The 12,058-nt window shown below is 43.5% G+C and overlaps 1 protein-coding gene across 1 annotated transcript in view; it reads left to right on the top strand.

Annotated features, from left to right (window-relative positions):
• CTHRC1 (collagen triple helix repeat containing 1) overlaps positions 1 to 7,606 on the top strand; it is a 47,514-nt gene extending 39,908 nt beyond the window's left edge. The window contains exons 3-4 of the mRNA XM_088442592.1: positions 4,202 to 4,418; positions 7,152 to 7,606. Coding sequence (XP_088298718.1) covers positions 4,202 to 4,418; positions 7,152 to 7,294 — 360 coding nt within the window. The 3' untranslated portion in view covers positions 7,295 to 7,606. The remainder of the gene's footprint in view (positions 1 to 4,201; positions 4,419 to 7,151) is intronic.
• The last annotated feature ends 4,452 nt before the right edge of the window (positions 7,607 to 12,058 follow it).

The raw sequence follows: 12,058 nt of genomic DNA, 5'->3' as shown, positions 1-12,058 counted from the left end.
AAACTCCTCAGTTATTTGGGCATTTACTGTGCCATTGTAACCCTTTCCTGTATGGGAATTAGGAATCTTCTTCGATTGTGATTAACTCTGACAAAAATTGTTTATTGCACCAGTTAAATGTGCAAATTATTATTAGTATTAATATTACTATTTGATTAGATTTTTTTAAATATATATATATATACAGGTAATTATGAGATAAATGAATATACAAACAATGCTTTTGGATATATTAGTGTGCGTGTCTGTTTTGTATTAATCACACCAAAAGTGGGTGTAAGTCACACAGTTGTCCTTGCTGTATAAATCCTGCCATGGACTTAAAGATTGGCATAGTTTCATTTTATATTGTGCTTGTGTTGAGTTGGTGGATATTACACAATCAATTTATCTGCCCCCTGTCAGCATTGCCACATAAAACAGGTATAGAGTCCAGTGATTATGATTATGATTAAGAACCCTACAGTGGAAATAAAAGACTTTGGGTGAGTTGTATAAAACCTTCTAAATAGGACAAAAGGTGTTTCTCAAAGCAACCAATCAGCTTCTAGTTATCATTTTATAGAATGTGCTAGATAAATGACAGCTAGGATCTGGTTGGTTGCCATAGGCAACATTTGCAGCTGTCCTCTTGAGAAGGTTGATAAATCTCCCCCAATTATCACTAATTAAATTCTTTAAATTATTAAAAGAAAAATAAAGTAGTGAAATCTCAATCTAAATTTTTTTAACAGTGAAAAAAACAAAATTATTTGAAAGTGGAACAATATATATAACACAATAACGATACTAACCCACCATCGTATTCTCTCATCTATAAATAGCACACATACTGTATGGCTAAAACATTTACCTATAATTAGAAACAGCTGTTACTTACTAAGTACAGTGGATTGTTAAGATATAATTAGTCTATATTATTTCCTGTTGAAAAGTGCGTAATCAACATGAAATAGTTTAGTTGCCAATAATACAGTAATTTGCTGATAAACTGCACATTTATTTGATCTCAGTTAAGACATATTTAGCAAAAATGCATTTTAATCAAATATAGGTTCAATGACCAAATTAGAAAAAATCCATCTGTGCCTTTAAAAGATCCATAACAAGTTTATTTAACAAAACACAAGCAATATAGACAAAACCCCCTCCTCACCCCCAATGTTTTTCAGTGAGCGTACTTGTCTACATGGAAAGAGACGACTCATATTTAGGTTTCAGATATAGGGCCGACCCGTATTCAATTAGAAGCGAAAAGCCGTTTTCCACTGAAAAGTATCGCGGATCGCGGCTTTTCGCAAGGTCGGAACTTATCTCCAAATTCAATTCCATCCGGTTTTCGCCTACGTGGAAAGTCAATGTAATGTAATAGGTGAAAAAGAATAGCAGGATAAAATAAGTGCAACATTTTTGTTTTGGGGTGCAAAGGTGGGGAAACCACTCAGAACCCTTGGGATAGCCCCCCAAAGGACAACTGTGTCAAAAAATCCAGAGAAAAAAGTTAAGAACACCCCAAAAAAGTACTTTTATTTTGGGGGCGAAAAAGTACAAAGTGGGGGGACAAGCATAAAAACTAGAAAAATTGACTTCTTGGGGGTCTGCAAGGATGGGTCAGGTGTTTTTGGGATTACAGGTGCATGTATGAGGGTAGTTTTTCACGTTTTTTTTAAAGTTTAATTTAGAGACATAAAAATATGCTAGCACCCATTTTAAGGTACCCCAAAAATACAGCATAATGCCATTCTTCACCACTTGTGCAAAGACGCTAGTAAGAAGCTATTTAAACAACTTAAGTACCCCATACGGTCTTATTAGGGCTATTCGGGCACATCTACATCGATCTCCAATTATAGTGCATCTTTTTGGGGGGTGTCAGGCTGATTTCCCCAATTCTGACAGCACTTTCCGCCTGTTCTGAATTCGCCGCTTGCCGTTTTCGCGTGTTTTGCAATTGAATACGGCGAATAGCTGGGACGCGCATGATAAGTTCCGCGTCCAAAACACGCGATGTCGACGAAAAGTCTGGCAGGCGAAACTTTTCAGTGGGTGCGAAACTAATTGGATACCACCCATAATTATAATACAGTTGTTCAGTAATAGAGATTTAGGGGTATATTTACTAAATAAAGGTTTATAGGAGTGGAGCTGTTGCCCATAGCAACCAAATTCAACGAATCAATTATCTAGCACCTTCTAGAAGATAATAGCTAGAATCTGATTGGATACTACGGGCAGCAACTTTACTTCTAAAAATCCTCTCTTTAGTAAATATGCCCTGTAGTATGAGTGCTGGGCCTGCATTGCTTTCAATAGGTCAGGTAACGTATGTGCTATTCTACGTAGTACATACATAACATGATGAGTATGAAAACGGAGGCACTCTCATCCGCAACAGGCTACAAAGGAACAGTCATTGCAATGTGATGGCTTTATATGAATGTCACAACCTAAAACCTCAACACATCCACTTATTAGCAAAAATATGTAAATGTAACTATTTTGCTATGCAATGTTTAGTCCCACGTAATGCGTCCTCCAAGTAGACCCAAACTCATTACATTTTAGTATATGTTTCTTACCTGGATCGGACCTATAGGGAGGTCACAGTTTCACACTGCAGGTTCTGAGGACAGCTAGCAATGCATTATAACCTATTTTATTTCTACACAAATGTTATTTCTAGCTTGTTGTGAGATTAAAGGAAGAACTACAGCTAAATTCAAATTTGAATTTTAAGATATGTAACTAGTAAAAGTTTACCCATCGCAGGATTCTCACCCCCCGACCGTCACCTCTGCTCTACTTTCCAGCGCCACAGTGCAGCTACAGAGATAGGCAAATTATAGTTTTCCGGCTGTTGTGGAACTACACGTCCCAGCTCACACTTAGCATCTGGATATCAGGGCATGCAAATAAGTAGGTCAGCACAGATAGACAGGTTGTCTAAGTTTGGTCTGGAGAATTATAAATGTAGGTTGGCCTGAAGGCAGAGTAACAGGAAAAAAGTATACTTGTGTACTTTACAGACTCAATGCAGAGAGAACCCAAGTGTCCTACACTCATTATTATTATCAATCATGGTAATGTCTAAATCCCCTTCACGGAGAGAGGACCCTGACGTCATCAGCCAGTGTCCAGTGTCATTTCCAGTGTCCAGCGTCATTCCCTACCATCCAAGTGGGAATAGAGGGGGAATATAACCTTGTGGCGAGCGTAACGAGCCACTGAGCCCGAAGCGCGGCAAGCGAGCGAGCCCGCAAGGGGACAACTTTCTTCTTTAGGTGGGGACAACTTTCGGTACTTGTGTACGTAAAGTACACAAGTACCATTTAAAACATTCGTTCCCTCTGCATTGAGTCCGTAAAGTACACAAGTACCGAAAAAAGTAGCGGATGAGCCATACAGAGGCTCTCCCAGGATTATCTTCAGCAACTGCAATTATCTTTTATCCAGTTAGATCATGCTGCCACATGTGACAGGCTGCCCACAGTGTACAGTAGGTAGCAGGTTAGTCTGTGAGTGGATGGTGAATCTATATCCAGCCAGCCATACGTTAACCTACTATTTCCTCATCAAGATCGCTTTATACTTTTGCTCTTATCTCATAGCGTGATCTTATGTTGCTCAGCAAAAGTATTGCTCAAAGTGATGGGGGCTGCTTGTGAGGTACCCGAATAATATCATGTCGTCCATCACTTGTATTAGGGCTCATACACACTAGTCGATGTGTTTATGAGCCAATATCGGCAGCGGCGGGCTTGCCGCCATCGGTAACTGCAGCCACACAATTGGCAGCATGGCATAGTTAATGATAACCCCAGATTGAGCTGCTTATACAGCCGACTGGGTATATCGCTATCATCCCGCGGGAGTGCGTATTGTTCGTTGGTCAGTGCATACACACTGGGCGATATAAATGGTATATCGTTGAACGATATCGTTACCCTTCATATCGCTCATGGATATCGTCCAGTGTGTACACGGCTATAGGTCAGTATTATAATGAGCAATAACATAGAAGAGAAGATGGATATTATCAATAACTGTTGCAGTATTATTATTATACCAGTCAGTCCGAGGTTAAAATTTGAGAAAAAGGATGTTGAATATTCAAGAAAAATAGCTGATTAATATTGGCTGTCTCTAGATCATTCAGTGGGAATCAGTGTTATGAGAATGTATTTTGTTCTTTCCTCCTAAGGAATGCACCTTCACTAAGATGCGTTCACACAGCGCTTTAAGGGTCGTGTTCAGTGGCTCTCTGCGTCTGAAGTGTAAGCAAGCCTGCTGCCAGCGCTGGTACTTCACCTTCAACGGAGCTGAGTGCGCCGGCCCTCTCCCTATTGAGGCCATTATTTATCTGGACCAAGGCAGCGCGGAGTTCAACTCTACAATAAACATCCATCGCACGTCCACAGGTACAATGAGAACGGTCACACATCAAGCAATTTATCCTGTGCATCTGAGATTGAAACTATCAATGCTTATATATACATTTAGCAACATATATACGAAGATAATACTTACGCCTAAGGCTGGATTTGAAATGAAATGAACAGAGTGCCAGGAAAGCAATTAAAAAGTTATCATGCATTAAAGTGGACCTGTCAGGCACAATTACACATTAACATGAACAGTCCCGATTTGGGTGCTCTGTCCATCTGCCCCAGCCGAGACAGCTTTGTTAGGACGGGATTGGTTGGGAGTTATGGGCCTAATTCAGAGCCGGACGCTATTTGCGGTCGGTCGTTCTGAAAAAGGGGCCGGATATTTAAATTAAGCGCTCGCTCTTTGCGGTCTGTTGACACCTCTATGTCTGAACGAGTGAACAAAACATGCGCTCGCTATTTTGTAAAGACGCCCCCTGGCCGCTTCGCTCGGAGCGAACAAGCGGCCGCTTACGAGCGGCTCTGAATCAGGCCCAATGTCCCTTTCTCTACATATAAGTTGAGTATTAATGATTGTGAACATCTCATTGGCAGGAGCATGTTCACTAAGCTCCTGATAATGGTGACATTCCCAAATGAAAGGTGGTGACAAATGAGGCCATGCCCCTAATCAACATATACTACGCCCACATCAATCACGGCAACTCCATCAATAACATGTCCCTTTTAGTGTAAGTTACAAAAATCAGGACTAGTGGTGGCACATATGTACACTTTATGTACACTAGCTGGATTATCCAGCATTGCACGGGTTGAAGAATGGACCTTGAAGTACATTTGCAGCCTTCATTTTTTACATTGTCCTCGCCTATATTCCCATTCCATTGATCTTGAAATGGACCCCACTGTTTGCTAACATGGTTTTAGCCCTGAAAGAACCTATCTATCCATTTATATGTGCTTGGAGGAAATGAGTAACTGTCAGTGCAGGTGCAGTGTGACAGTTGATCCTCCAACTCACTGCTCTTCTATTGGAGCTCTGCCTGTCCCCCACTGGTACATATCAGCCTGTGCCTTCAGATCAGTGAAGTTTTAGGCACTGGAAGACATCCAGAGCAAACTTGCTTAAACCAAAATTTCAAATCAGAGACTCCACGGCATACTTGGTGGGTACCATGTAGACCTCCATGGCCCTGACAAACTTCAAACATAGCCAAAAACCTAAACCTGGTTAAACTACACCACCATGCCAAATTTGGTGGAGCTAGGTACAAAACTTTGGCCATGCATAAAGGACAAGCAGACAGACGGGAACACACACACACTTTTTCACTTATTATATAGATTATCAAATTTCACCACTTTCAATATTGTATCATCATACTGGAGAGATGTATCAATGTATCAAACCTTGACAAGAGATAAAGAGGAAAGAGATAAAGAACCAACCAATCAGCATCTAGCTGTTACTTTTCACAGGCAGTCTGTAAAATGGCAGTTAGAAGCTGATTGGCTGGTACTTTGGATCTCATTCAGAGTCGGTCGTAGCGGTAGCATGGTCGTATGCCACCGATGTTCGCTAAACTGCGCATGCGTAAAGTTCGCAATGCGCCTGCGCAAACTAGCCGCTACGATCAGAAATTTCTCTCTCCTTGAACACAGCCAGGTCGGTAGTTTGAGTGACAGAATGAGGCGTTTGTGGGTGGCAACGGGAAGGTGCTTGAAAACGGGGGAGTGGAGATCCGAACGCAGGCGTGCCTAATTATGCGAACGGCGTTTTATGGGAGTGCATAATTAACAAAGTAGTGTCATGGCACACGTGACATGGGAGGTTTTTACACTGACATGATCGTAGAGCTTAAGAGAGGGTATGGTCAACCTTAAGCTCTACGACCAGTTCCGATGGTTCCCAATGGTCTCGATTAATCCTTATATGCCCGGAGATGATGTGTAATGTGTACGAGAAGGGGGCGTATTTTTTTGTCTTCCGGCCGCTTCCTCCCCTTGGTCGGCCAGCTACGATCTTAGGAACGCAACATGCGAGTGCATCATTTGCATATCCGGCCCCTTTTCCCGTACGTCCGTGCGGCCGCAACGACCGACTCTGAATGAGGTCCTTTATCTCTCTCCACTTTATATCTCTCCAAGGTGTGATACATATACCCCAAGGGTCTGAAAATGCTAACTCTCTTCCTGCTCCCCTAGCTCTTGTCCCGTCATCCTGCTTCCTCAGTGCATGCTCTGTATATTCTGCAACATCATGATGTCACAAGGGCCATTGAGACATCCACAGGACCCAAGTACTGAAGGGAGCGGGACCAAAGCCAAGAGGCATGGCCAAGCCTCCTGCAAAAATGAAACCATGGAAAATACTATGCGTGGAGCCTCTCGCTGTAGATGGGGACATTTGTTCCCCTCAGCAGCCGGCCCGTGCCCTTACTGGAACCATCCAAAAGGCCCGGCTAATTAGTTCCCACCCCCCGCCTCTGCACTCTGCTATGGCACTGAAAGGCACATTTGTAGAAAATTCCAGACAAAGGAGGGCGGGTGCAGCTCTATAACTGATTTTCCCAAGGAAGGTATGGGCGTTAATAAATGCAATGACTCGCCCTGCATTATTTATTCAAAACTCTATGACAGGTCCACTTGAAGAGGGTTCTCAACTTCATAATGGGCAGAATTATGATTATAAAGACAAATATTATAACATTCATATAAAGCTATGAACATTTTGGTGTAAAATAATTTGTATGTCTCTTGCAGTGGAGGGATTGTGCGAAGGAATCAGCTCTGGACTAGTGGATGTCGCTGTGTGGGTGGGCACCTGCAAAGACTACCCCAGAGGTGATGCTTCTACAGGGTGGAACTCCGTGTCTAGGATCATCATCGAAGAGCTACCAAAATAACATTCTCAAACTGTACTTTCTATCAGAGGACTAATATTGCACATTATTACTTTATACCGTAGGTGCAGCAAATCATACCTCTGTAAAGTAAGGGGCTGAGAAAAACATGGAATTATACGTACTGTATAAATAAAATGACAAGGTGCTTTTTAGTCATTTAGAATCTGATGACACTTTATGTTCTTCTGACTATCTGCCAATAACCTGTTCTCCGAGCTGACTTTCAACAAATTGCAGGACAGTTTTAGATAAACAGCTCCAAAGTTATTCATTAGAAGATAATCTCCTTATTCCTGTTTTTTGTATATGTTATGTCCAAATGATTTTGCTCTGTTTTTTTTTTTTTTTTTTTAATAAAACTAAATAGAAACAATTTAAAAATGAGTGGATTATGTAGTGGGCAGACATTTTAATATGCATCTCATGTTTTGGCCAACAATGAGAATCATATCTGCACTGTTAGACACTGCCTCCGATGTCATTCATGATGGATCGTGATGTTGTTGGGTCATGATGATGTCAGATCATGAAGGTGTTGGGTCATGATGGTGTCGGCTCATGATGGTTTCGGATTGGGATGTTGTTGGATCATGATGTTGGATAGTGATGGTGTTTTATCGTGATGATGTTGGATCATGATGGTGTTGGATCATGATGCTGTTGGGTCATTACGAGATTGGGTCATAATGGTGTCGGGTCATGATGGTGTTGGATTGTAATGGTGTTGGATCATTATGAGATTGGGTCATAATGGTGTTGGATCGTGATGCTCAAGTTCTGGTTACGGTGGAGAAGGCATATTGTATGAGCTGCCAGGAAGATAATGGATATGCAAAAAGTAATGTCCATCAAGAGGTCTATTGGATGTTGGAAGCTATTGAACTGCGAGTTGATCATGATGGAAATATGGAGGTTAGGTGCCCGCCATGAGCTACTGTGTAAAGAGATGAGGGGCGAGTAATAAATATTGTTGAATCGTTCATGTGATGTTGGATGAGTGCAGAGAGCTTTCTGTCTATTAGGAAAGAATCCTGGGCAAGTACAATAGCGTCCTCAGTGCACTCAGAAATTAGGCCTGTTTGTAGGATGTAGAAAGATAGGACGATCCATATCAGACACTGTACCACTTGGTTAAATAAATGTTGTAAAGAGGAAGGGTTTGGATTTATTGGTTATATAAACAAAGTTAAGATTTTTTTATTCAAAAGAGAATGCTCTTATGCTCTTACACTGGCCGATATATCAGCCATGCTATTGAACGGCCGATATATAGCGTATGAGTCGACAATATGTCTATAAACAAGTTGCTAACAGACATATCGGGTTGGCTGTTCAGCACACTTCCGGGACAGGATATCCGGGTTTTACCCTTTTTTTCAATAAAGTTTACCCTATAAATAGGCCACTAAGACATCACTCCCCAACCTTGACAAAGGACCAGCTGAGGTCCGAAACGCGTTGGAGAGCTGGAGGAAGTATCCAGGGAGCAGTGAAGCAATTACCGCCACCAGTCCGTCTACACCGCCCGGCGTCCTACGTCATCAAGCGGCACCAACCCGGCACAACACGTGGTCACGGCTCAGACGGGAGTCAATGCTAAGGCCAGGATAGATATGGTGAGTTAGGTGGAACTGTGACTATTACATCGGATCCTATTGCAGGATCAACACTGAATACTGCATACCGGCACACCCCCAAACTAGTCTATTAAAACTATAAACATTAAAACTGTTTATGCCGTCTTTCTTGTTACCTTTTCCACTTATCCCTATTGTATCCCTCTTCTCTTCGCCACCCCCCCTCCTTTCCTTCCCTTGCTCCTATTATCTTTATTTTCCAAGTTTTGTTCCATTCTCTTTTTATTTATTTATTGTTTTTATCCAATATATATTTTAATTAATTTTTAGGGGTCATTTCTCATACCCTTTCATACCAGCGCTCATACTTTTACAACAGCCATACCCAATATATCTGCAGACAGGGGCGGATCTAGACTGTTCTTTTATGGGAGGCTATTAAATTATTGATTATTATAATTTATATATATTTATGTATACTATTCACTTTGTGTGAAGTACCAGCGGCCATCTCCCTGCTCCCCCTCCCTCTGTCTGGGGGCAGAAGCGGCCATCTCCCTGCTCCCCCTCCCTCTGTCTGGGGGCAGAAGCGGCCATCTCCCTGCTTCCCCTGACTCCAATACTCCCTCTGTCCAGGGCCAGAAGCGGCCATCTCCCTGCTCCCCTCCCTCTGTTTGGAGGCAGAGCTGCCATTTCCCTGCTCCCCTCCATCAGGGGGCGCAAGCGATCATGTCCCTGCTCCGTCTCCCTCCCTCTGTTCGGAGGCAGTAGCGGCCATCTCCCTGCTCCGCCACTGTGCAGTTATGACAGCTTACGATCAGTCCGGTAAGCAGCAGCAGGATGCGGGAAGCCGGCTTTAATTCCTCCCCAGCTCGTCACTGACACACACCCCTTGCAAGGACGCGCTTACATGGCTCCTCAGCACAGAGGTTGCTGCATTCAGCTGGTTTGGTCCAGCGTAGGAGGAAGAATGGACTGTGCTAGGGGGGGCGATCGCTCCAATTGCCCCCCAAACCCTGGATCCGGCACTGTCTGCAGATATATCGCACATCATGCTATGTGTACAGGCAGTCCGCGATGCAGTGTTCTGGTGTATACCCAGCTTTAGTGAGCTGTTCAGATATGTCATTAGTAAGTATGTAAACTGGTAAATGGGAGACTGAAGATATGGAAGCTCTATTGCACCAATAATTATGAAATGCACCAGTAATACTGACAGGTTAAGGAATGTCAATACATTTTATAAATGCTATGGGGCTGATGCAGAGTACTATATAATTTTGCGTAGACTATCTTGCATGATTTTGCTTTGCACATGCTCAGAAAGCGAACGCTCGCTCATGCAGACCGGCAAGCATTTTGCATGTATCAAACCTTACGACTGGAGAGGCGGAATAGGGGTGGGAATGGATGCTCTCACGCATAGACCCCTATGTACTAAGCCTTGAAGAGAGATAAAGTGGATAGAGATAAAGTACTAACCAATCAGCTCCTGTCCCTTTACAGGCTGTGTTTGAAAAGTGAGTTAGGAGCTGATTGGTTGGCACTTTATCTCTGTCTCCAAGGTTTAGCATATAGACCCCATAGTTCAGTAAGGATGGCTCCGGCAGTCCAGCGATTATGTTCATATGCCCATGTTAGGAGGCGTATCTAGTACCTGCTACAAGCAGAGCCATAGGCACGTCTAAGCCCTGGTCTGGCCCCCGCCACCAGCACATGTGGTTTTATGACATTAGGGAAGAGGGGGCCAGAAACAGGAAGCTGGCTGTATTTTAAAGATGCGCTGGGCAGCAGGGTGCCCTTCCAGGCAGCCCCAAAACCAGAGATAGATGCCACCAGGGCAGAAATGTTGCCACCCCTTTGGCTTTGTCCTCCAAGAAGAGGCACTGTTTGAACACCCCTACTTATTGTCCTCGGCTTGTGCAAGTACAAATAATTATGATGTCATAAACTAGGCGCAGACAGACGCATATTGAGATAAAACACTCTGCTTACAGTATGTGCAGGAATTCCCCAATTTTTCATGGACATGTGTTTTGTTTTTTTAGGAATTTATGTCCATTTTGCGTTAAACTCTACCTCAGCCTTTATATATACAGGTGCCCATTGTTTAGGAAAAAAGCTCTTTCAACTGATTTCAATCATGCTATGGACTAGCTCAGGTCCTGTATCTGTTCCTGGGAATAACCTACATACAAAAGTCTGAGTTGGAAAAAGGGATGAGAAGTTACTTTATCTGTGAAGAATGAGATAAAAGCAGCTTAATGCAGGGCACAAAATATAGGTATTTGGGTAACCCTAGAAAGTGGTGAGAGAGGTTTTCTGATAGTATCATTTGTGTCTGTACTGTCCGTCAGTGCAGCCTAATACACAGCCAGCAGCAGAGCAGATACTGTAGGTAGTGTAAAACTAGTGGAATTAAAAAGAAGGGAAAAAAAAAGAGGAGACAACTACAATAAGCATTAGGAAAACTGCAAACACAGACAGACCAGAGCAGAGTAGAATATAAAAGCATATTAATCTATTTTAAAAGAGACTACGGGCTCGGGGCCTGATTCAGAGCTGAACGCTCTGACCAGAGCGCTCGCTCTGAATCAGTGCCCTCCTACCTGAAAATGGAGCGGCCTCCTGGCCGCTCGCATAGCTGTGGGTGACCACCCACAGCATATGCGTGCGGCCAAAAAGATGGCCACGATGGTCGTTGACCATCGCGACCATCGGGCTTGGGACGAGACCCTGCGGTAGGGTCTCGCTGCCGCAAGCCCAGGAGTGATTTTGGCTCTATCAGAGCCAAAATCACTCCCACTGACATCATTACTGATGTCAGTGGGGCCGGCTTCAGACGGTAGGCGTTCCCATGGGAACACCTCTGTCTGGCAGCCACACCCCCGGCACGCCCACCAAAGGGGGCGTGCTGTCAAGCAACATCGACAGCACGCCCCCTTTGGTGCGAGACCCGGAGCGACGGAGAGCCCGTCGCTATCCGGGTCTCGCGCATGTGCTCGACGGAGCTCCCACCATCGTGCGCATGCGCAGTGGGGCAACATCGACCCGCTTGCGAGCGTCCTTTGCTTGCGAGCGGGTCTGAATTACCCCCTCTATTCATTATGAAAAACGGGCAGCTTTAGTTTTGAATTTGCTATGCTGATATTACTTTAAAATCCGCAATCATCATCCTGCCATAAAA

This window comes from Taudactylus pleione, unplaced genomic scaffold (assembly GCF_031769625.1).
Source record: "Taudactylus pleione unplaced genomic scaffold, aTauple2 ptg000314l, whole genome shotgun sequence".
In the NCBI taxonomy this organism is placed as follows: Eukaryota; Metazoa; Chordata; class Amphibia; order Anura; family Myobatrachidae; genus Taudactylus; species Taudactylus pleione.
The sequence above is the reverse complement of the archived record's forward strand: the minus strand, read 5'-3'. Positions and strand labels throughout refer to the sequence as shown.